This window comes from Acomys russatus, chromosome 13 (assembly GCF_903995435.1).
Source record: "Acomys russatus chromosome 13, mAcoRus1.1, whole genome shotgun sequence".
Lineage (NCBI taxonomy): Eukaryota > Metazoa > Chordata > Mammalia > Rodentia > Muridae > Acomys > Acomys russatus.
Genome location: NC_067149.1, coordinates 71,097,597 through 71,122,019, shown reverse-complemented (window position 1 = coordinate 71,122,019; position 24,423 = coordinate 71,097,597). Strand labels below are relative to the sequence as shown.

At 48.0% G+C, this 24,423-nt stretch overlaps 1 protein-coding gene across 3 annotated transcripts; it reads left to right on the top strand.

The window, feature by feature from the left end:
- The first annotated feature begins 305 nt into the window (after window positions 1-305).
- Sinhcaf (SIN3-HDAC complex associated factor) lies at window positions 306-23,703 on the top strand. 3 transcript variants are annotated; one of them, XM_051155627.1, is made up of 6 exons: window positions 306-448; window positions 13,405-13,551; window positions 16,148-16,247; window positions 17,831-17,957; window positions 20,034-20,184; window positions 23,525-23,703. In XM_051155627.1, the coding sequence occupies exons 2-6, from the start codon at window positions 13,424-13,426 to the stop codon at window positions 23,682-23,684; spliced, it is 666 nt and encodes a 221-aa protein (XP_051011584.1). In that variant the 5' UTR covers window positions 306-448; window positions 13,405-13,423; the 3' UTR covers window positions 23,685-23,703. The 3 variants fall into 3 exon arrangements, with proteins under 3 accessions (XP_051011584.1, XP_051011582.1, XP_051011583.1); XM_051155625.1 differs by lacking the exon at window positions 306-448 and adding an exon at window positions 587-693; XM_051155626.1 differs by lacking the exon at window positions 306-448 and adding an exon at window positions 592-645.
- Window positions 23,704-24,423: the final 720 nt, after the last annotated feature.

Genomic DNA, 24,423 nt, shown 5'->3' with positions numbered 1-24,423 from the left:
CCGCTCACCTCTCCATACCTTTGCGCCCGCCACGCCCCCGCGTCGCCTCCCTCCCCGGGGCGTTTGTTTACGTGACGTTGCGTAGTAGGCAGGCCCCGCCCCCGGCCCCACCCCCGCGGGCCGCCGCGTTTCCCGCGCCTCGCCGCTTCTCCCCTTAAAAGGACAATAGAGGCCGCGGGAGCGCGCGCGGACGCCCTGCCCTGTCCCCCGTGCCCCGCCCCGCCCCGCCGCGCGCACGCGCCCGTATGCAAATCAGCTCGATTCAAGAGAATTTGGTCCCGTAGCCGCGCGTGCGCAGAGGGAAAGCGGAATCTACACCTCCGTCCGCGGTAGCAACTGAAGAACTGCAGGAGACAATCTTTCTGGACTCGGCGCAGGCGGAGGGAGTGCTTGCAGGGTGGCCGGCCTGGTGCAGTGTGCACCGTGGGGACGCTGCTGCGCGTGGAAGGTGGGTGATTCTAGTTGGGACACTGGTGCAGAACTGTCTCCGAGGTTCTGCTTTCTGTGATTTCTTCTTCTTCTTTCCTCCCTTTGCCTCCCCCGCCTCCTCCGTCCTTCCTATACACAAACACACAGGAAGTTTTGTCTTGGAGATGGCAACGCGGGGAGCGCTGTCCTCGTGCTCTCCGGACTCCGGATTCTTTTGTAAGGAGGTGTTGGATATGCGCTTCTTAATTGGGGAGGATATTTGAGGTAAACCGAAAGTCAGGGTGTGGGGAAAGTGAGCGCAGCGTAGAAACGAACGAGCAGCGGCGGAGTTGCATCCACGCCGAGGGTGACAATGACTTAAGTCGTAGGGTTCCCCACGGACCCGGAGAGCAGGGTCTAGGTCGCAGAGCCCCTGTGGACTCCGGCCAGGGGCTCGGGCGCCGTGTGCACCCGCGTGTTGCGCTCCCGACGGTTTGCACGCGGGCGCACAACAAAGCCGGAGCTTGGAAACTTAAACTTGCCACTGCCTGAAGCCGGCGAGGGCTAGCGCCGGGGTTGCGCGACGCACTCACGCGGTGTGGCGTTGTTGGCCAAGTCCGCAGGGACGCGGCTGCGACAATGAGCGCGCAGCAGCACGCGGTCTGCGCACACGGCTGGTGCTGAGTGGTCTCAGCACCCCCAAAGTTCGCTCGCTGCCCCCCTGGGTCACCTGTAGCGTGGGTGCGGCTGCCACGCGAGGGGTGGCTGTGGCCTGCGGAACCACGTCGTTCGACCGAAGGCGGCGGCGCGCCCCGCCGCGCAAGGCACCCAACTCTTTTTTTTCCTTTTTTTTTTTCTTTCTTTTTGTGCAAGTGCTTCACCTGACAAGCCACGTGCCTAGGGCCGCGACCGCGCAGCATCCGAGTGTGTCCGGCTCCAATCGAGCCGCGGGGGCTGCGGTCGCCGTCGGGGCTGTCGGGAGCAGGACAATGTGATTTCCTGGTGATGGCGTCTTGCCAGTTTCCAGAGCACAGCGAAAAGTCGCCAACTCGCGGCGTGCGCGCGGCGGGGACCTCCGGGCGTTTCTGATCGGGGGACTCGGCAAAAGTTTGGCCCCAGGGGCTGGCGGCCGAGTGCACCTCGGCTCGCGTGGGTCCCCGGGTCGCCCCGACGTCGCCGGACAACAAAGGGCCGCGTGTGCCCGAGCGGCGCGGGGCGCGGGCGGGGCGCAGGGCTGCTTTTGTCCCTCTGGTCCCCTCGGAAACTTAGGCGGCGCGGCGAGGCTGTGTCCGTGGGCGCGCATCAGGCTGCGGCCACCGGGCGACCTGCGCGCGGCGGGACGCGCCCGGCGGGGCGCACGCGTGGCGGGAGCTCCGAGGCACCGGAGGCCGCGTCTGGGAGGTCCGTGCATCCGCCTTTGAAGTGGAACTGTTGCCATGTTTGAATTACGTCAGGCCGAGCGTGCGGAGCGGCCCGGGAGCGGAGGCGCGGCCTCCGGGCGGCGCCGGCGGGGCGCGGGCCGTTGTTCCAGCGCAGGTGAGGGTGGCGCGTGGGGCCCGGGGCCCTGCAGCGCTGCGCCCCCCGCGAGGAGTGGCGCTCCCTGACCCTTCCCCGGGGCCAGCGATACATGCGGGGAAGTTTCGGGGCGCCGGCCCTCGAGCCCTCTGGGAAGTGGTGACTGAGGAACGAGGGGTGCGTGCCGTGCGCCTTTGTGTGTTTACACGTGGGGCGACGGGCGAAGCCCAGGGCAGGTTGGGCAGGGCGGCTCTCGGAGACCGGTGCAGTTTGTTCTGGTAACCAGCACCCCAGCCCTCCCCTTGTTTTTATTTTCTCACCTTTCATTGCTGCAGGTGAAGAATGACTGCGGAGCCAGACGGGCACCCGTACCCCACTTCCATGTTAGGAGTTCGTTCCAAGTAGGGCTCTTCGCCCTCTTCGTGTTTTCTAGAAAGAAGGTTCAGGCAACTTTTGCCTTCTTTTAGTAAGAGATGGGAAACTTGTTTTTAGCAGTATGCTGAAAGCACCTGCTTTTGAACTGAAGTTTGCCAGACTTGAAAAGCAATTTTTACTGAGTCGTGCTGCAACAGCGAACACTGAAAGCTCAGGAATCGGCTTTTTTTTTTTTTTTTTTAAGTATTCAGATGATTTGGAGGATGTTATGTGTTTTGGCCTTAAAGCATGCAGCAGTCGCATAAATCTCAGAGGTGACCTTGAGAACGCCTGCATTTAGGGAGAGGGGCCTTTCACAGAGGTAAAGGATGCAAGGAGACACTGCTCAGGAGCCCTTGCTGGCTTCACAATTCCTGGGAACTGGGGCTGACCTTCGAGTTACCCCTCTTACACTTTTTTCCAAGCTAAGTTTTTTTGGTATGTGGCTCCAGGCATAGCTCAAAAATTATGCTGGTTTGACACATGGATGCTTCTTTGGTATTTGGGGTTTGCCTGCAGTCTAGACATCCAGCCAGCAACTCTGTGTGTTGCTTCTTTCTCCGTTCCTCCTGTGCTTCAGTAAGTTTGTCGGCATCCAGGTGTGGCCTGGACTGGGAAATAGCATCCGGGATGCTTTGTCCTGGTGCCCCACACAAACCAAAGGCCGCTTCCCCGATTATTGTTTTGTTATTAGAGAAACACATTCCTTTCAGGTTTTGGTTGAGAGGCAACCCATCCTGGGTGCATCCTTTAAGACAGCGTGTGTCAAGAAAACGGAAAAAAAAAAAACCCCAAAACCTTGGATGTTATAACCCTGGCTTTCCTTTGGGCAGCTCCGGGGACATGTGAAAAGAACTTGAGGTGCTTTGCAAACTTTTTTTTTTTTAAAGTCCACTTACTGCCCGACTTCAGCATCCTAGGGAAGTCCGCACATGCCGTGTAGAACTGTATGGTTCTGTTCTTACAATCATCTTATAATCAAATGATGTTTGTGAAAGGCTTGAATGAGTTAAGAGAAAAAGGCCGTCTTGTGTTATCTTTGTGGGCGGAGATTTTAAAGGACGTGTGTGTATGTGTATCTGTCCGTGAGGCCGGAGGACTAGTTGGGAGTTGGACCCCTCTCCATCTCACGGATTTAAGGATAATTCAGGTATGTGGTCAGGGTTTATTGGCTGAGTCACTTGCCAGCCCTAAACTTGCTCTGCTTGCTTTGAACCCCAGGGTTTAGCACCTGTTAGATGAGTGTTGTACCACTGCGCTGCCTCCACAGCTATAAAATAACCCTTCCCCAGCAAGGCTGGTTTCTCTGTGTAGCCCTGGCTGTCTTAGAACTCACGCTGGAGAACAGACTGGCCTTGAACTCAGAGATCCTCATGCCTCTCTGCCTCCAAGTGCTGGGATTGAAGGCATGTGGCACCAAGCCTTTTAAATGGAAGAGTCTTACTTTTTTTTAAGGGTTTGCTTGTTTTTTATGTGCATTGCCATTTTGCCTGCATGCGTGTCTGTGTGAATGTGCTAGATTCTCTGGAACTGGAGTTACAGACAATTGTGAGTTGCCAGGTGGGTGCTGGGAATTGAACTTGAGTCCTGTGGAAGGCAGCACTCAACACTGAGCCTTCTCTCCTGGCCTCAGTGGGAAGATCTTAAGCTAAGTTCCTAAGGCTGCTTTGAGGACAAAGCACGTTTCCACGCAGAGCCCACCGCAGCTGTTTAGAAATAGGTCTACTAGGTCTGCCTGCTGCTCTTCCTAAAGGCTCCCAGCATCCATGCCGGGTGGAACGCAGCCACCTGTTAACTCAAGCGTCGGGAGATGTGTCGCCCTCTCCTGGCCTCTTTGGGTACTTTCAAGCTTGTGTGTACCCAAATTTACACACATACACATAATTAAAAAACAAATCTTTTCAGGATTTGAACTGTCTCCCCAGTGCCCCAAAACAATTATTTTTAAAAACCTCCTTTTCCCTCTGGAGATGGTAAAGCCGATTAAGTGGGAAGAAAGGTAACACATTTCTGGAGCACTAGCTTAATTGTTCAGAATGCCTAGGAATGGGGGCCGGATGTTGTGGCGCCTATAAACCTTTAATTCTGGCCCTTAGGCAGAGGCCAGCAGGCCTGCTATCCCTGAGTTTGAGGCCACCCAGGGCTACACAGAGAGGCCCTGTCTCAAAACAAAAAAGAATGCCTACAATTTTACTTTGTCCATTTTTTTTCCTTCCATTTGTGATAATGGCAGTGATGCCGATTGCGCAGGGTTGAAAATGACCGAGCCGTGGGCAGTAGGCAGCTGTTGTGTCTCACAGAGGCTGGATAGGTAGCGCCGAAGCCTGGATCAGTTACCTTGCCCAGAGAGACCGTGAATGCTGAGGGGCCCCTCCCCCACCCGCAGAAACCACTTCTAGGAAGACAGTGCCCTCAACTTCTGTTTGTCATTCCAGATCTGGCTCAACCATTTTACACCAAAAAGTCCGGTGAAGACCTAGTAAATGTCACCGCTTTGTTCCTGATTCCTTCGCGGGGCTGCCCTGGGGTCCCTGCACTTTTATTTATTTATTTTTGATTAATTAATTTATTTTTGCAGACTTACGTAGGAAATTCTTGATTGTCTTTCTGTTCCCAAATGTCTTTTCTTTCTTTTAAATTGTTCCTGCAACTCAGAATTCTAGTATTGTAGGAGTGATCTAAAAATCTAGTCCAGAAAGAAAGGCATTTGTTTCCAAGGTGAGAGAGAGGCTCTCCTCCAGCACCAGAAGTACAAAGGTCACGGGGTGGCTGCTATGACAGATTTTTGTTCTGGTACAGAAGTCGAAACCTAAGCTGGAAGAATTCCCTCATAGTTGCGTGTTGTAAGTTTGATTGGGTTTGACGGTTTCATTTGGTTAGTGTTAATGAATGCTGGATTGCAGTAGTCCTAATTGTGAGGCTCATTTCTCCTAATTGCTTCCCTCTCGAAATGAGAACAAGATATTTTTCTACCATGTGTTATGAAAATTCTTTACCATTAATCTTAGTGATTCATTTGACTTTCATTTTCTGGAAATCTATATTTATTTATTTTTATTTTTTATTTTTTTTCTTACATTACAGAAGTCCATAGATTAAATACTAAGGAAAAATTAGTTTTGAAAACTTAATTTTTTTCCACTTATTTTGTATGTGTAAATATTTTGCCTGCATATTTGTATGTGCACCAAGTATACGCCTGGTGTCTGCAGAGGCCAGAGGAGGATGTCAGATCCTCTAGAACTGGAGTTAATAGATGGTCTGACTGGCCATGTGGGTGCTAGGAACTGAACCTGGGTCCTCTGGAAGAGCAGCAGTGCTCTAAACTTCTCGTCCTGCCAGGGTTAACTTCTCTTTAGTTTCTCCAGACAGGGTCTCTGTGTAGCAGTCATGACTGGCCTGGAACTCAGCAATCTCCCTGCCTCTGCCTTTCCAGTGCTGGGATTAAAGGCGTGCGCCACCACTGCCCTGGCCAGGGTTGTAAACCCTTGAACAGAGGAGATAACGCAGTAAATAAGTAAGTGAAATCTTGTTTCTTAGATATTTTAACAAAAGTGTGAAAGAGCTGGGCATTGTGGCTCAGGCCTGGAAGATGTAGGCAGGAGAATCCAGGGTTTGATGTCATCTTCAGATATATGGTGAGTTCAGGGCTTCCTGGACGGGCGACCCTGCCTCACAACAGTAAAATTGAGCTGGTTGGCGGTGCACATCCTTAGTGCCAGCACTGGGGACGCAGAGGGCAGGCGAATCTGAGTTCAAGGCCAGCCTGATCTATAGTGAGAGTTTCAGGGCAGCCAGCACTACACAGAGAAACCCTATCTTAAAAAACAAAACAAACAAGGGAATTGAAATGGTGAGGGGCTGGAGAGGTGACTCCACACACACACACCAATAGAAATTAAACAAACTTTAATGGAATAAAAGCATGAGAACATCTTGTGAATAAGCTTCCCTGAGGGAGGGATAGGAGGTCACCCCATACAGAAGTGCCAGCCTGGGTACCGAGTGCCTGGTTATCAGGTCTGGCTTGGCCCGGGGTTAGGGCTGGGTGCAGGACCATTATTAAAACTGGGACTTGTTAAGCCAGGTGGTGGTGACGCACGCCTTTAGTCCCAGCACTTGGGAGGCAGAGGCAGGCGGATCTCTGTGAGTTTGAGGCCAACCTGGTCTACAGAGGGAGTTCCAAGACAGCCAGAGCTGTTACACAGAGAAAACCCTGTCTCGAAACCGCCCTCCTCTACCCTCAAAATAAGTGGGAGCTGCTGGAAGGCAGGCAGTGGGGTAGATCCTGAAAGGCTTTGAGTTCCTTGCCAAGGTGTTCAGAGCTTTGCAGCCAGAGTGGGTGGGTATGCTGGAAGGATGATTAATGTTTGAGGTGTAGGAAGCTAACCAAGTCAGTCCTGACAAGAGATCGGTCTCCAAGACAAACAGAAGAAAGTAGCGGACTATCAAAGGATCTTTATGAGAGTTCGTGGAGAGACAGAGAAGTAAGAGATCAGTTAATTTTTTTCAGATTTTTGTCTGTGGCTGTGGATCATAACCAAGGAAGTTAGACACTGAGGGACGTGTTTGGAGGGGCAGTGTTACCATCAGTTTGGAGCATTTCAAGTTTAGAATGTTTTGGCGGTCCCTTGGCTGTGTATAGGATCAGGTCAGGGTTGTGGGAGAATTTCCTGAGAGTGCACCAGTGCAGACTACTGGGGAAGTGAAATACTGAGAGGGCAGTGGGAGAGAGAGGAGCTGGCGTTAGAACAAAACTGTCAGCTGAGTTAGGAGTGTATCTGAGTGTGCACAGGCCTGGCTCCATCCTTACTACCAGCAAAAACAGCTGTCAGTGCTGAATTCCGGCCCATGCTAGCCCTGGTGTTGGTGTGTGATATTCAAAGCGTTGAGATTTAGCCCTATTTTAAGGTGACCTAATGGTTAGGAACATTCCTGAAGTCTGAGTCACGTGTTTGTCTGCTCATCCCGACTGAATGGAATACAGACCTCGCTTGTGCCTTGTTCTGCGCTTGTGCCTTGTTCTGCGTCTTGACGCCCCTCCTTCTCCCCCCACCCCCAGTTACATTTCAGAGAAGACTCCGTTGAATACCCAGGACATATTCTGGGGATGGAAGAGTTTGTTTCAGTAATGTGCAGATCTTACCAAATTCAAGAAAGGGAGAAAAAAGGAAGTTCCCCGTGTTTTCATACACTTGCCTTACAGCACCCTTGGCAAAAGGAGTGAGATTTCCTTGAATCCTGCTGAAGGGCCAGTAAAATTAGAAGCAAGTTTTTGGTTTTTGTTCTTTCGGTTTTTCGAGGCAGGGTTTTGCTGTGTAGCCCTGGCTGTTCTTGAACTCAGGACTGGGATGGCCTTAAACTCAGATCCACCTTCCTTTGCCTCCTGAGTGTTGGGAGTAAAAGGCTTGTGCCACCAAGCTTGAGTGGAAGCAATTTCTCCCCACCCCCACCCCCTTTTTCAAAAAATATTTGTTTTTAATTATGCTAAATGTCCTTATGCATTTGGGTGTTTGCCCATGAACGAAAGTGCTGTGGAAGAGGCCTTCCTCTGGAAGAGCAGCACGGGACCATCTCTCCAGCCTCCCTAAAAGCAATTTCTTTCCTTTTTTTTTTCTTTTTTTCTTTTTTCCTTTGGTTTTTGGAGACAGGGTTTCTCTGTGTAGACTTGGCCATCCTGGACTCATTTTGTAGACCAGGCTGGCCTCGAACTCACAGCGATCCGCCTGCCTCTGCCTCCCGAGTGCTGGGATTAAAGGCGTGCGCCACCACGCCCGGCTTGTTTTGTTTTTCAAGACAGGGTTTCTCTGTGTAGTCCTGGCTGTCCTGGACTCGCTTTGTAGACCAGGCTGGCCTCGAACTCACAGAGATCCGCCTACCTCTGCCACCTGAGTGCTGGGACTACAGGTGTGCGCCACCGCGCCCAGCTTGCAATTTCTTAAATGTGGAGGAGCAGCAGATCCGTTTTCACCACGTACTATGTAATTCTGTAACTGGTAATTTTCCTCTTAAAACCATACGAAGACCCCCAACCCTTCCCACGTTGCTCCTCATCTGGTATCCGGGTGGGTCAGTTATTTCTCCGTTTATGTTGTGCAGATGTTTTAAAATACCATCTAAACTTCCGCAGGCCTGGGTTTGTGGTTTAATTGTCAACCTGTGCTATCTTAGCAGAAGACTTGGATGGACCCTTTTCTTAGGAGGTGAGATTTAGACTCTGCTGAGTGCAACCACAGTTAAAAACGCCTCAGCTTATGCTTTCTCAGGGATACAGGGTATGTGTTTGGTCCTCTAACGCAGGGGAGTAGGCATGTGTCTTGGAAGAGCGGGGAGGAGACAGTAGTGTGCCCTTTGCTCCCCTGCTTTCCCTCAAGGCTGATGCAGTGTGCTTCATTGTTTGGGAGTTCTCCAGCCAAGTGGCTGCTCCAGTTCCGAAGTCCTGTGAGCACAGGTTGTGAAGATAGCCCGCGTTTGACTCAGCCGCCCGTGTTACTGGTTGCAGGAACTTGGGGATCCCCAAACTGAGTGCTCAGGTACTGAGTGCTCAGCAGCGGTTTTTCATGTTGGCTTTCCCATCTTTCCTCTTGGCTTTTTAAAGCTGCCTTCAGATTGTTTCCTGGTTCCTTTTGTTCTGTGTCTAGCTGCTTCCTTCTCTGGCTACTTTACCAAGGCGGTCTCCTCCTCCTCCTCCTGCCTCCTCCTCCTCCTGCTCCTGCTCCTGCCATCTATTTTTGTAGTACCCTGCAGTGGAGCGCGCTGTCTTAACAGGTGGCTTATCTTTCCATCTGTTCTGGTTTTAAGGAGTTTATTCAGCCGCTCTGCCTTTTCAGGTTCTTGATGTCGAATGAAGGTGTGATGATGTTAACTGCCGTGGGTGAGTGTGGTGCTCCTGGTTAAGAATGAATAGCAAAGAGCAAAAGTCAGCCTTCTGTTTGCATCTCCAGAGGGTGGATCCCACTGTTTTTATTTAGGTTATTAACAAATCCGTGTACTACAGGCTCCAGCATAATGCTTTGTTGTGGCTATAGGTGGGGACTGTGAATAGAAGAGGGTCACCAGGTCAGGTGCCAGGAATAGCTGACTTTCCACTGGATTTTTTTCATTTTACCTGTGGCCGGAAGCGGGGAGGGTTCAACTCCAGGCTTTAGCTCTTCTTTCTCTTTCTGCTGGAAAGCCTTGGCCCGAATCAGGGCCTTCTTCTTGCCACCTTTGTGACCAGACATGGTGCCTACGCCCTTTCCCTTTTCCCTGATCCTTTGTTTGATTTTTATTATTGTGAGACACAAGTAAAGGTGAACTTAAATGATACTTTTTGTTTTTATTTTTTATTATGTTTTAGGTGCATTTCACCTGCATGTGTCATGTACCACATATGTTCCCGGTGCCCAAAGAGGCCAAGAGGGTGTTAGGCCCCTGGAATTAGAGTTAAAGATGGTTGCGAGCCACCATATGTATGCTAAGAATTGGACCTGTATCTTCCAGCAACATATGCACTTAACTGCTGACCCATCTCTCCAGCCTCTTTTCTTTGTTTTTCTTTTTTTCTTTTTGAGATGGTGTTTCTCCATGAAGCTCTGTCTGCCCTGCAACTCTCTTTAGCCCAGGATGGCCTCCAACTAACAGAGGTGTGTCTGCCTCTGCCTCCCAAGTGCTGGGATTAAAGATGTTGGTCACTGCTGCCTGGCTTCCAGCCTGGAACTCCCTGTGTATATTAGTCTTCAGCTGTAGTTGTCGCTCTGCCTCAACATTCTGAGGGCTGGGTTACAGGAGTGGCACACACACACAGATACACACACACGTTGGGGGGGGGTGTAGTGGAGGCCAGAAAGGGTTGTGTCCCCTGGAGCAGAAGTTAGAGGCGGGCATGCGCCGGCCGGTGTGGGAGCTGAGAGTGAGAGTATATCCTGCGCCATGGCTTCAGCTCAGCCCTCTTTGATCTTCTTTATTGAGCAGAGTTTCTAAGTTACGCATCCCCTATAATTTACCAGCTATTCACTTTGCAACAAAGTAGCCATACTCTGGGATCACTGTTATAGGATATTTACACAAGGAAGTCGTAGGAAAGTGTATGTTGAGTGGGTTCGTTATTACATAGTAACTATTTATTGCGGATAATAAATTGAGAAATCATAGCTTGTAGCTTCTGGTCTGCTTGCATTTATGACTTTGAGATGCAATTTGGGGGGGGTCATAAAATTTACTCTTGTTATGCATACAGTTCTGTGGTTTTAGATAACTCAGTTGGCCATCACCACCACTATCTGTAACTTTAGAAAATTGCCTTTTCAATCAGTATTTTAAATCCTATCAGATTGTTTTTTTACTTTGTTTCTAAGTCTAATTTTCTGCTGTCCTTCGAACACAAACTTAAGGATGAGACTGTGGGGTTTGCTCAACTCAGTCAGGAAGCAGGTGATTGGCTCTGGGCCGGAATGAGTGGTGCAGTGAGAGTGCTTGCCAATGCAGATGTGGTGCACAGGTGACCAGGTGAACAAACTAGAAGCTTCCACAGGAACTCAGAAAAGGAAAGAACTGCCACCAGACATCTCAAAATTACAACCAACCCGTGCCAAAGCCCACCGGTCCCCTTCTCTGATTTGGAGGCTGTGCTGTGTCTGTGACTTCATTCCAGGATTTGGTAGATGCTTTTCTTTTGGACATAAGTGGCTCCTTAGGTTTTAGGAAAATATTTTCAGTTAATCTCAGGCCTCTCCAAACTTCTAAATGGTTAAGTACAAACCAGCATTCAGCTGGGCCGCTGTAAACAAGGCTGGGAAGGAACACCCCTGTGTGTTTGCTGCAGACTCCCAGGTGCCTCTTAGGGCCTGAGGAACGCTCAGGAAAGGCTTTAGTGAAGTTAACAGTTGCTCAGTAAGGCAGCTTTGGTGTTCTTTGACGGTTGCTTCCTTTCTCACAGCACTGTCTAGAGGAGGATGGACCTCGGTTCTGCTCTTGTTCAAGCAAAAGCCAGGCACAGGAGTGTGAGATGTTGAGGGTGGAACTAAAAGTCTTGACAGAGGCTGTGGGTTACTTTTGTGTCTGTCCTCACCGAGAAAGTTACTGATTGACAGTGACTGTTGTTTAAAAAGCCTCAGTGTTGAGCAGCGACCATAGCATTTCTTCACAGCTTGTCCGTGGTGGTAAATGAACCATACTGACTTCTTGGCTTATGTAGCCTTGGAGGCTAGCCTCACAGCTTAGAGACAGTCTGAGTGCCCTGGAGTTTTGGCATGGTGTCTTGTGGGGGAGGGAGAGGACTGTGAGGGAAGGGTAGGGAGCCTCCTTGCTCTGCAGGAGGCTGAGGTTTCCTAGTGCTATTGATGATTGTGAGAGGAACTGCGGACTTTTGACCTTGATGGCTAGGGCAGTTAGAGAAGAAACAGACACACATTCAGGGACTACATTGTCTGCTTCCTGCAGTCTGTCACTTGACACTGTTGTGGCTAAAGTGCTGTGACTTGGGAGAGCATTTTCCTCAAGTTTTCCTGTGAGTCTGGTTTTTTAAAAGTCTCATTCTTCAGATTTTTGTTGTTGTTGTTATTGTTGTTATTATTATTATTTAGAGCACTCTTATTTTTCTTTTACTCTGTAATGATCCAGCTACTTTGTTTTCCTATCTTAACATTTTTTTTTCAGGTAGCTGCTAGTTTAGACTTAATAAAGAGCATTACTGATCTTATTTATCCATCTCTGTCTGCCTTCTGCATCGAAGAAAACATGAGAAACAGCAGATTGACAGTTGCCTGTGTAGCTGGATGTATCAGTGCCTGCCCAGCAGAAGTTTTTTTTTTTTTAAACCTCAATATTTTCGCACTTTCTTTGATCTCGAACAGTGGTAACACACGCCCCTAGAAAGAAGTTACTTCCGGGCCTCTCCATGGCCCTCCTGCAGTCCACTGAAGAGCACTCAGGCAAGAGATGAGCTAGTGCCACAGCGGAAGAAGCCCGTGTTTTTATTTCTAAAATCCCAAGGGTGGTTCTGGGGGTGTAAGTGCTCCCTTTTCTTGCTCTGTGTGGTGCTTTTGTGGTAGTGGGTCATTGGGACCCTCTGGTTGGTTCCCATGTTTTTTAATGATCTCATTTGGCAGACTAGGCTGACCTTGAACTCGTGACATTCCTGTGCTGCACGCTCAGTGGCTCTCACTGGCCTCCAGCTTGAAGATAGTTTTGTTTTCCTTAGTGTTAGGAGTTCATTTTCACTCAGCAGTGCATGGATATGGAAGCATGGATTTCTGTCGCCTTCATGTCCTCCTTTCAGCTAAGTGTGACTATAGAATTCACACACACACACACACACATACACAGAGCATGGCGGTGAGGTTGGTGTACATGGACAACCTGGGTGCTCATAGCAAATACCCACACTTTCCTAGTGGGGAATTGCATTAATGCAAAGGCACAAAACGCCAAGATTTGGTTGTGTGTGTGTTTTGTTTTTTGTTTTTGCGACAGGATTTCTCTGTGTAAGAGATCTGGCTGTTCTGGACCTCTCTTTGTAGACCAGGCTGGCCTGGAACTCACAGAAATGAGTGTGCAGCATCATGCCCCGCTCAGTACCAAGATTGTTGTGACTAAAGTTTTAGGCACATTCTTTTTGGCATATGGGTATGTGAGAAGACACAGTACAGACGCTGCCACTTCATGATGTGGTTAAGGTTTTTATTACAGATATGAGAGAGCCAGGGCCCTCCCTCTGTGAGAGAAAGGAGACCACCCAGAGGTAGAGAATAGAGAGAGCATAGAACCGTGGGAATAGCTGGGGGAGGGCAGCTCTTGAGCTGGAGTGAGCTTATGGTGAAAGGCAGAAGAGAAGGGTTGTGCAGAGCCTGGAGCCCAGAGTGGGCGGTTGGATGCTGGTAGGTGCTGCAGGTAGCCAGCCATGTGCCCCGTGAGGACTGTGATGTCGTTAGCCCATGATGCTGTCCCGTTTCTAGAGCATTTGCCAGAAGAGGCGAAGGAGGAGGTGCATGTCTCCTAGTGAACACGCTTTCCTGTATTTCTGTGTACTGGAGTGTAGGAGAGGAGACATGGCTTCTCATGACTGCCCTCCGCCCCTTGTCTTCACAGCTACTGCCCAGAAGAGAAGATGTTTGGTTTTCACAAGCCAAAGATGTACCGAAGTATAGAGGGCTGCTGCATCTGCAGAGCCAAGTCCTCGAGCTCCCGGTTCACGGACAGCAAGCGCTATGAGAAGGACTTCCAGAGCTGCTTTGGGTAAGGCTACTTGTGTTCCCTTCTTAGAGGGGGAAATGGTCAAATGTGTGCGCAACTATTTCCATGCAAAGCAATGGGAGCGATGTGATGGTGATGATGATGATGATGATGAAATAATTGTGTGTATGTGTGTGTGTGTGTGTGTGTGTGTGTCTTTTTGGTTTTCTTGAGACAGGGTTTCTCTGTGTTGACTTAGCTGCCCTGGAGCTCCCTCTGTAGACCAGGCTGGCCTCAAACTCACAGATCCGCCTGCCTCTGCCTCCCGACTGCTGAGATTAAAGGCGTGCGCCCCTACTGCCTGGCTGTGCTAATAATTAAAATCACTAGTTTCCTATTATCTCGGTTATTAAGGATTCATGAGTCAATGCTGACAGGTTACTCAGCTTACAGTTAAGAACTTTTTGTTCTTTGTAAATAATAGTTTTTAACTTTGTCTTTGTAAACAATAGAGTTACATTTTAACTAGCTGACAATATACTTAATATTCTGCCCTGAAACTTTACAGAGCATGTTAACTTTCCAACTATAAGCTACCTGGGTTAAAAAAAAAAAAAACAAAAAAAAACTTAGTGCTTGAGAGAGAGAGAGAGAGAGAGAGAGAGGATCTTGTGTACATGTTTATGCATGTATTTGATGTATTTGCATGAGACAGGCATTGATTGTGATTGATTGCATATGCATTTTAGTTTGTTTGCTTTGAGACAGTTTTTCTGTGTAGCTTTCACTGTCCTGGAACTTGCTCTATAGACCAGGCTGGCCTCAAGCTCAGAAATTTACTCTTTCTCCAGAGTGTTGGAATTAAAGGCGTGTGCCACCACTGGCTGGCACACGTGCACATTGGAGTACTTGTATGTGCTTTGGGGTTGGCGCAATCTTGGGTGTTGGTCCTTGCCTTAGAGGCAGTTATTCTAGGTGTTGCCTGTGAGCTAGCTCTCCTAGAGATTCTCCTGTTTCTGCTTCCATACCTGGCTCTATATAAGTTCTGGATTTTGAATACACGTGCTCCTGATGTTTGTTGCCTTAACCACTGAGCCATCGCCCGGACCATGGCGTTTTACCTGTATGCACGTCTTTGTGAGGGTGTCAGGCATCCTAGAACTGGAGTTTAGGTAATTGTGAACTGCCAAGTGGGTGCTGGAAATTGAACCTGGGTCCTCTGGAAGACCAGTCAGGGCTCTTAACCACTGATCCATCTCTCTAGCCCCCCCCCTTTTGTTTTTTGTTTTTTTTGAGACAGGGTTTCTCTGTGTAGCCTTGGCCATCCTCGACTCACTTTGTAGACCAGGCAGGCCTCGCACTCACAGCGATCCGCCTACCTCTGCCTCCCGAGTGCTGGGATTAAAGGCGTGCGCCACCACGCCCGGCTCACCCCTTATTTTTTTAAGGCCCACTCTCACTGTGTAACTAAGCTGTCCTGGAACTCACTCCGTAGACCAGGCTGACTTTGAACTCACAGAGATTCCCCCCTGCCCATGCCTCCTGAGTGCTGAGCCAAGTGCAGCACCACACTAGGCTGTTTAAAAAAAAAAAAAGAGCCGGGCGTGGTGACACACGCCTTTAATCCCAGCACTATGGAGGCAGAGGCAGGTGGATCGCTGTGAGTTCAAGGCCAGCCTGGTCTACAAAGTGAGTCCAGGATGGCCAAGGCTACACAGAGAAACCCTGTCTCAAAAAAAAAAAAAAAAAGAAAGAAAGAAAGAAAGAAATGGAATGCATTGATCTGATTGAATGGGTCTCTTAGAAGTTTTTTGTTTTTTTTTTTTTTTAATTGAAAATTTCATGTCTGTACATTTCGATCAAATTTACCCTTGTTCCTTCTCACCACTCACCTGACTTCAAATGAATGTGTGCTTCCCCACCCTGCCCCTCCCCCCACTTAGGGGCCAGGAATGGTGGTGCATGCCTTAATCACAGCACTCAGTGGCAGAGACAGGCCGATCTCTATGAGGCCACACCAGTCAATAGATTTGAGTTGCAGATAACCAGCGGTGTATAGTGAAGCCTTGTCTAAAAGCAGTAAAGAAGTGAATGAAACACATAAAAGACCTTCTTTTAAAACACCTGACTCCGCTTAGTGCTGCTCCTACATACACGGGTGGGTGCAGGGCTGCTTATTACATACATGGGTGGGTGCAGGACTGCTTATTACATACATGGGTGGGTGCAGGACTGCTTATTACATACACGGGTGGGTGCAGGACTGCTTATTACATACACGGGTGGGTGCAGGGCTGCTTATTACATACATGGGTGGGTGCAGGACTGCTTATTACATACATGGGTGGGTGCAGGGCTGCTCCTACATACACGGGTGGGTGCAGGACTGCTTATTACATACATGGGTGGGTGCAGGGCTGCTTATTACATACATGGGTGGGTGCAGGGCTGCTCCTACATACAAGGGTGGGTGCAGGGCTGCTTATTAGAGCAGTAATTTCCATATCTGAAATTCCATAGAGAGACAATGGGATAGGTCATGTTACGATAGTTAGAAATCGCCTTTATGAACCATACATGGATGTGTTTTTCTCCAAGAGAGGTATCCACACGAGTCCGTACGAGAGAAAAGCGTGACGCCATGTTGCTTTCTTGTCAGGTTGCATGAGACTCGCTCAGGAGACATCTGCAATGCCTGTGTGCTGCTTGTGAAACGATGGAAGAAGTTGCCAGCAGGATCAAAGAAAAACTGGAACCATGTTAGTTCTTCTCTTTCTGTATTAAACAACATGAGCATAAGCACCCCCGGCCTGTGTGTCACTAGACAGAAAGGCCAGAAGAGTAAACAGAAACACCAGCCTTGTGAAGTGTCTCCTAGACTAGCAATTCCCAGAGTTAGACATGGATCCCCCCCCCCCCCTTTCAGAATGACATGTGGCTTTGAACTCTTGAACACAGTCTTGAGTGAGTTTTGTGTTTACTGCTTAACTAGCTGTAGACTTGCAGGTTACAAAGCTTTTAGCTGTCCACAGAGCTACTGTGGGCCTGAATGAGACACTACCTATAAATAAAAGCTTAGATGGATGCTGGTCTGTGTTCATGCTGTGATTAGGTCAGCAGTATATGTGAGCTCTGTTGGCGTTGCTTGCTCATGACACTAGAATTTTATTTTTTTGGTTTTTCGAGACAGGGTTTCTCTGTGTAGCCTTGGCTGTCCTAGACTTGCTTTGTAGGCCAGGCTGGCCTCCAACTCACAGCAATCCACCTGCCTCTGCCTCTCAAATGCTGGGCTTAAAGGTGTGCGCCACCACACCCAGCTAGAATTTTCACAATATATAGTTTTAGATCTTTTTAAGAGTCATGTGGGTCTCTTGTGTTTTCCAACTGTGTGAGTGTGGGGTTGGGGATCCTGGATCCTGGGAGCTGAAGCCTCGGGCAGTTGTGAGCTGCCTGGTGTGGTTGCTGGGCGTGGCGCTCGAATCTGACTGAGGAGCAGCCCCTCATAATTTAACTGAGATGATCTTGAGCAGTACTTTCATGGTTTTATTTTTTCTGCATGAGTGTCTACATGTCCGTGCACACCGCACTGCACCCCTGGTGCTGGCATTTGGTGAGTGCTGTGAGCCAAGCTCACTTATGCAAGAGCAGTGGGCGCTTTTAGTCCCTGAGCTGTTGCTATAGCCCACGATGCTTTTTATTTTTTATTTTTCGGTCCTAGGGATTGGAACATGCTAGACTAAAGCTGTGCAACTCAGTGCCCTGGTCTAGAGTTTTGTTAAATTCTTTTATAATGTTAGCTGGCTTCTCAGATGCTTCTTTTTGCTCTTTGCTAAGACACAATCTTGTGTACCCTGGCTAGCCTCAGGCTCCTAGGGTGGCAGAGGACAACTTTGACCTGTCTCTGGCAAATGTATGAAATTTATATTGCATATAATATTTGGCATAAGTAGGAAGGTGTTTTTCTTTACGCAGCACAGTGTTGTCCTTTGACAGTGTTAAATTATTAGAGTAGGTTTCTTGTGGACCCATTAACTTAGTATGTAAATAAGCGTTTCCTTAATAGCTTATCTGAGAAAATCAGGATTGTGACATTTGCAAGTGATGGCAACATTTTTACCTTGAAGGCCTAAGAAGTAGGTCCATGCCGTGCCAAACACTGGAGACGGCGCGCTTCTGTGGTTAATAGCATGTAGAGTTAGCGTGCAGAATGGCCATAGCAGGCTGACTCTTTTGCCATGTAACAGACAGAGGTACCCATGAACCCTCCAACACTCTTGTATAAAACTGGTTCTCAGGTAAGCATGGGCCCAAACGGTATTAAATATTCAGTATTTTCTTCCAGGTGGTGGACGCAAGAGCAGGACCCAGTCTAAAGACAACACTGAAACCAAAGAAAGTGAAAACCCTGTCTGGAAACCGGATGAAAAGCAACCAGATCAGTAAACTGCAGAAGGAATTTAAACGCCACAGTGAGTTTGTGATGTTTAGCGCTCAGGGCTCGTTTACCTACCGTGAATCCTGTTTTTGCTTACTGTCTCCTAAGCACTTCCTGTTTTAGAGTCTTAGCCTTTGGAAGGCACTATCGACTTGGTGAATAATATGTTCTTATTTCTGTGAAATATAACTCTGATATCATAAAGTAACTAAAGGGGCTTGCAAGATCCCGGAGTGGAGAGGGACCCACGGTTGTCCTCTGAGTTCTGCCCTTGCACTGTGGGAATATGTGTGCCGATGTGCACACACAAACACATGCAGCAGCGACAGCAAGCTGGGCAGACTCATGAGCCAGATAAGGGGCAGGGTGGCTGGCAGGCTTCGGTGAGAGGCCCTGCCTCTGTAAAGTCTGGCTTTCACGTATCATGGGTGAAAAGTACATGGACATAAGCCAGCAAATTCTCTCTCGCTCTCTCTGTCTCGCACACAGAGAGTACGTGAAGGAGATAGCTACTTTTTCAAGTCATACCAAGACTTTGTGTCTTTATTGACATTTGTAGTTTTCTAGACTGTGCACTGCTAGGTTACTTATTTGGGTTTTATGCTTAAGGAGATTGGTTTCTGGAAAGTAACTTTAGAAATCACAGATCACACGGAGTGAAGTAGCTTCTGGGCTCTGAGGTGTAAGACACACATGGTGTGTTGGGGTTGCATGTGAGTGTGGGCTTCAGGCTGGGTGCCAGGACTGTTGGTGGTAAAGGCTGTGTGTGTAGTTTACACTTTGAAAAGACACGCAGCTCTTGTCAGTTTGTAGTGCCTGCTTCAGCCTGACTTAGAACTGCTGGGTTAAAGACGGGCGTGTTTCATGGTGAGAATGTCGTTGTTCACAGCAAATGGAATGGCCAGGCTGTCTCCTTCCATCCCTTTACTGAGTCATGACTATAGGAGAAAAGATAAGTAGGAGCTGCGAGGAGTCTTGGTGGTTCTGAGTCAGAGAAGGCTGAGGCTCTGCTTGTTGCCCACCTGTCTTCATGCCTGGCTAATCCTAACCGATGGAGACTTACAGTGTCTGTGTTTCACTCTATGTAATGACTATATATCTCAGTGTTCTAAAGTCTACGGATATCCCAGCTCTTAAGTGTTAAGAAAAAATGGTGCACACTGAAGTCTCAGATTGTTTTGTTTTGTTTTTTGAGACAAGGTTTCACTGTGTAGCCTTGACTATCCTGGACTCGCTTTGCAGACCAGGCTGGCCTCGAACTCAACAGAGATCCGCCTGCCTCTGCCTCCTGAGTGCTGGGATTATTTTTAAAAGTCCTCAGCACTTAGGAAAGCGAGCCTCCCGCACATAGCTTCCTGCTGCCGTTACTGGGAGGTTTAAACATCCCCTTGATTTACTCCTTTAAGGTGTGACTGATACTCTTGCTTTTGCTTCTAGGAAGCTGAATACCGTCTATTAACGTGAATTAGCACGCTAATAAAGACAAGTGGTACTTCATTTAGATGTTTAATTTTGTTATTTAGCATTTATTAAGAGGAATTTGTGAGATCCTTGGGTTTGTAAGCTTTTATTTTCCTTATAACCCAAGGCTTCATGTATGCCAGGAAAGCACATCACTACTGAACTGCACTTCCTGCCCTCGTAAACCCGACAGAAAAGTGTTTTAGTGGGGCTGGGGAGGCGGCTCAGCATGCTCTTGTCAAGGACCAAAGCTGGGCCCAGCAATCACCTTTATCTGGTGGCTCATAATAGCCTCTAGCCTCCAACTCCAGAGCATCAGTTAACTTCTGGTTTCTAAGGGTGCATGTGTATGTATCCATACACACGTGTGAAATTAAAAATAAACCTGTTTCCTGGGCTAGAGGAAGTTAAAATGGTGGTTGTGATTTTTATAGTATAGAGCATAGTGTCCATCAACCAAAGGTTTATTTTCTGGCTTTTATTTATTTATTTATTTATTTTTTGGGCATCAGGTCTCTACATAGCTCTGGGTGCCTCTGGCTCTGTTTTGTTGTTTTCTTGCTTTTAAATGCACAGTAGTTCTGAGTTAGAGAAGTAGGGCAGCAGTTGCACGTGGTGAGGCTGAGAATGTCGTCTGTTTTTAATGCAGATTCTGATGCCCACAGCACCACCTCAAGTGCCTCTCCCGCCCAGTCTCCATGCTACAGTAACCAGTCAGATGATGGCTCAGACACGGAGATGGCTCCCAGCTCTGACAGAGCTCCAGTCTTTTCCTTCTTAGATCTCACCTACTGGAAAAGGTAAAGGCACAAGCTAGTAGCTGACAGCACAAACAGGAGCTGGACCAGCGGGAGTTGAGCAGACTCTGGGCTGTGTGTGCTCTTCCTGTGAAATCAATGCGAGGAGGCATAGCCGAGGTCCTCATGTCGTGTTGATTGAGTGAGGCATAGCTGCTCTGACAGTTCTCACTGAAAAAAGGAGAAGTGGTTAAAAGTCTCTTAAAATGTCATCAGTGGGTATCTTGGTTTCATTTTCATTTCTGCTGTGATAAAATACCTGGGGGAGAGAGGGGTTTATTTTACCTCACAGTTTCAGGCTACAGGTCACAGCAACAGAAGCTTGGGGACCAGCCACATCATCATCACTGTCAGGAGCTGAGGAAATGTGTGAACCCCCGTGTGCTAGTGCTCAGCTCCTTCTCAGTCCAAGGGGCAGTTTTCCCTCCTCACTTAGATCATGTCACGTTGGCAGTTAAAACTGTCATGGGGGGCCGGGCGGTGGTGGCGCATGTATTTAATCCCAGCACTTGGGAGGCAGAGGCAGATGGATCTCTGTGAGTTCGAGGCCAGCTTGGTCTACAAAGCGAGTCCAGGACAGCCAAGACTACACAGAGAAACCCTGCCTCAAGACAAACAAACAAACAAACAAACCAGCTAAACAAAAACCTGTTGTGGAGACAGGGAACATTCAGGCCGGGTTTAAAGTATGTATGTGGCCAAAGACCAAAAGCAGACAATTTTATTTTTTTAAAATATATTTTATTAATTTATTCATATTACATCTCAGTTGTTATCTCATCCCTTGTATCCTCCCTCCCTCCCATTTTCCCCTTACTCCCCTCCCCTATGACTGTGACTGAGGGGAGCATCCTCTCCCTGTATATGTTCATAGGGTATCAAGTCTCTTCTTGGTAGCCTGCTATCCTTCCTCTGAGTGCCACCAGGCCTCCCCATCCAGGGGACATGGTCAAATATGGGGCACCAGAGTTCATGTAAAAGTCAGTCCCCACTCTACTCAACTGTGAAGAATGTCCTGTCCATTGGCTAGATCTGGGTAGGGTGTAGACAATTTTAAAAAAGAAAATATCTTCAAGGAATAAATAGGCTCCCTAGGACACAGAAAATAGAAAATATTTTCTGCAGATGTGCTGAGAACTATGAAGAGCAGTGTAGCACCGTGCAGAGAAAATATTCTGCTTTCACAGGAACAACCGAGACACAAAGATGAATCCTTAGAAACAAGTGTAAAGCAAGCCAGAAAACAGTATATAAGTCTTCAGTTGGCCAAGAGTTATTAGTTCTGCGCATGGTGCCTTTAATCCCCAGACTTGGGATACAGAGGCCAGCCTGAGCTACACAGAGAAACCCTGTGTGTGTATGGTTCTCGAAAAGAAAAGAAAAAAAAGTGAGAGATAACTAGAGAGAAAGATACTCAATATAAAACTATATTTAACAAACAATAAAAACCTTATGAACAAATGCCTAAGACAGCTGGCTGGAGCGATGAGGTCACATGCCTAAAGTCCATTGGGGAAGCGGGACCCTGCTTCAAAATGAATCAAATTATTTTGGCTGGACCTACAAGCTGACTCTAAGACAAAGATATCAGATTAAGATTGAGGAATGGATGAAATAGTAGATATTGAGGTAAATTTAAGTACAAGTTTAATAATTATGTCACCATGAGCCAGGCACATGTACCTTTAATCCCAGCGCTTGGGAGGCACAGGTAGGCAGATAGATCTCCGTGAGTTCCTGGCCAGCTTGGTCTGTGGAGCGAGTTCAGGACATCTAGGGCTACTCAGGAAAGCCCAGACTTGAAATACACCCCCACCTCACCCTCCCAAAAAGTAATTGTGGGAGTTTAAAATGAAGACAAGCTAGTGGGCTTGCCTGGTGTTTGAGAGAGAGCACATTCTAGTTAAGAGCAGTTAGTGCTCTTGGAGACGACCTGAGTGCAGCTCCCAGCTCCCTTGTCTGGCCACTTGCACCTGCCTATAACTACAGCTCTCCGTAACTTGATATCTGTAGGCCTCCGTGAGTACCTTTACAAACACACACGGGGGCGGGGAGAAGGCTAACTACTTGTCTGAAGTATTTAAGATAGTGGATTTTTGTTGTTTTGTTTGTTGAGACAGTTTCTCTGTAGCCCTGGCTGTCCTGGACTCACTTTATAGACTGCCTGCCTCTGCTTCCCAGAGTGCTGGGATTACAGGCGTGCACCATGGAGCCCAGCTGATGATAGTGGATTTAAAATGTTTTGGTGACTAAATAAAATGTACTGAGTAACTAGAATTTGAAAAAGGAAAGGGTGGCAAGACAGGGAGAGGGAACCAGAAAAAATAGAGTAATATATAGCATAGGGCTGGGCATATAGGTTCCCCAATTAATATGTGTAAGGACCTAGGTTCAGTCCATACCTAGCTTTGCCTAGAACAAAGAAATAATAGAATGCAAATTAGTGATCACAGTGATGGTAGTTTTGGTTAAAACACTCAAAGCTGGCTGATCAAAAATCACTTATTTTCTACCAAGGGGTAAAGTATACTTTATACAAGATAAAGTTTAAAACTAAAGAGACAGGGAGATAACATCCCGCAAAGCAACGTAATATAGACAAACCCCCATATAAATGGAAATGAAAGTTTACTATAATTGGAACTTAGCTGAGCTTGAGGTTGCTCCTTGACCTCAGCAGTGAAGGCAGAGAGACAGGACTGCAGCCTTTGATGGCGAGCTGGTCTAGCCAAACCGCTGAGCTCCAGGTGAGGATCAACGGAAGAAGACGACACCCAGCCTTGCGCTGTAGTTTCCCCACGCACGCTTGCACACACACTGCATGACGTGTACGACATGTGGATAGTGATAGGAATAGGTTATTTTTATGGATAATCTGGTGAGGATTTATCAAATATGGGAATCCTAAAAATAAGCATAGAAATAAAGGGGACCAAAAGGCAACAGGCAGTAGAGAGAGTCAGAGAGGAGTGGGATATGTTTTTAAAAAACAAAAATCTCCTGCCGGGTGGTGGGGCACACCTTTAATCCCAGCACTTGGGAGGCAGAGGCAAACGGATCTCTAAGTTCGAGGCCAGCCTGGTCTACAAAGTGAGTCCAGGGCAGCCAAGGCTGCACAGAGAAACCCTGTCTCAAAAAAACAAAACAAAACAAAAAACTCCTAACCAAAAAGTCTTCCAAGGGAATAGAATGGAAGTTGGAGGGCTGGGAAAATTTCCGAGCGGATAAAGATGGCTTACAGCCAAGCCTGACACTTGAGCTGGATGCTCCATGGTAGGAGGGAACCAACTTCAGAAAATGCGAGCTTGTAATATGTCTTTTTCTCCACACCTTTTTCTTTCAGACAGAAAATATGCTGTGGCATCATCTATAAGGGCCGTTTTGGGGAAGTCCTCATCGACACGCACCTCTTCAAGCCCTGCTGCAGCAGTAAGAAAGCCACTGCCCAGAAGCCCGAGGAGCCGGAGCCGGCGCCTCTGCCGATCTCCACTCAGCAGTGGTGACTGAGGTTCACGTAGAGGGGGAACAAAGAGTGATTTAAACTTTGAAAAAGACCACAAAACAACAAACTGACCCTCCTATTTTTAACTCGGATACCTGCTATTCTGCCAAAAGACATTCTCTAGGATAGTTTTAATGGGTTGCCCTCCTTACCCCATCCAACAAACCTGAAGCCAGTCTGTAGCTTACTGCGAGAAGAGACGTGTACATAATATTTAAGATGCTGAGTATTTCATAGGAAAGCTGGATGCTGCTGTAAAGTGCTCTTTAAGTCTTTTTTTTTTTTTTTTTTTTAATCCCCTCTAATGAATGAAATCAGGGGACTTTCAGGGGACAGAGATGGGATTTGTTGTGTGATAAACCATATATGTAGTTAGGTCTTTCTGTGGAGAGGCAGTGGTTGGGGCATTTTTTAAAATGGCTGGCTACACTTGTTTTCCCCCTCACAGTAATTTGTCATAACTCAGTAGATGACCTGCCCCTATGGTAGTTTAAAAAGGCTAAGGTGTTGCCAAGGTTCTGACGATGCAGACCTGTACTACTGATTATTAAGCAGGACAGACTGAGCTTCCTGCACATAGCTTGAAGGACGAAGCAGCTTCTGAACACGGTGAGTGCCGTGTTGCCTCCTTCATCTTGATTATTTCGTAAAAGACTTGACGTGGATCTCGTAAAGCAGAACCAGAGCTCCTCCTGAGGAGGGCAAGCCTGTAGCGTGGGCAAGGTCCTAGGGTTGCACCA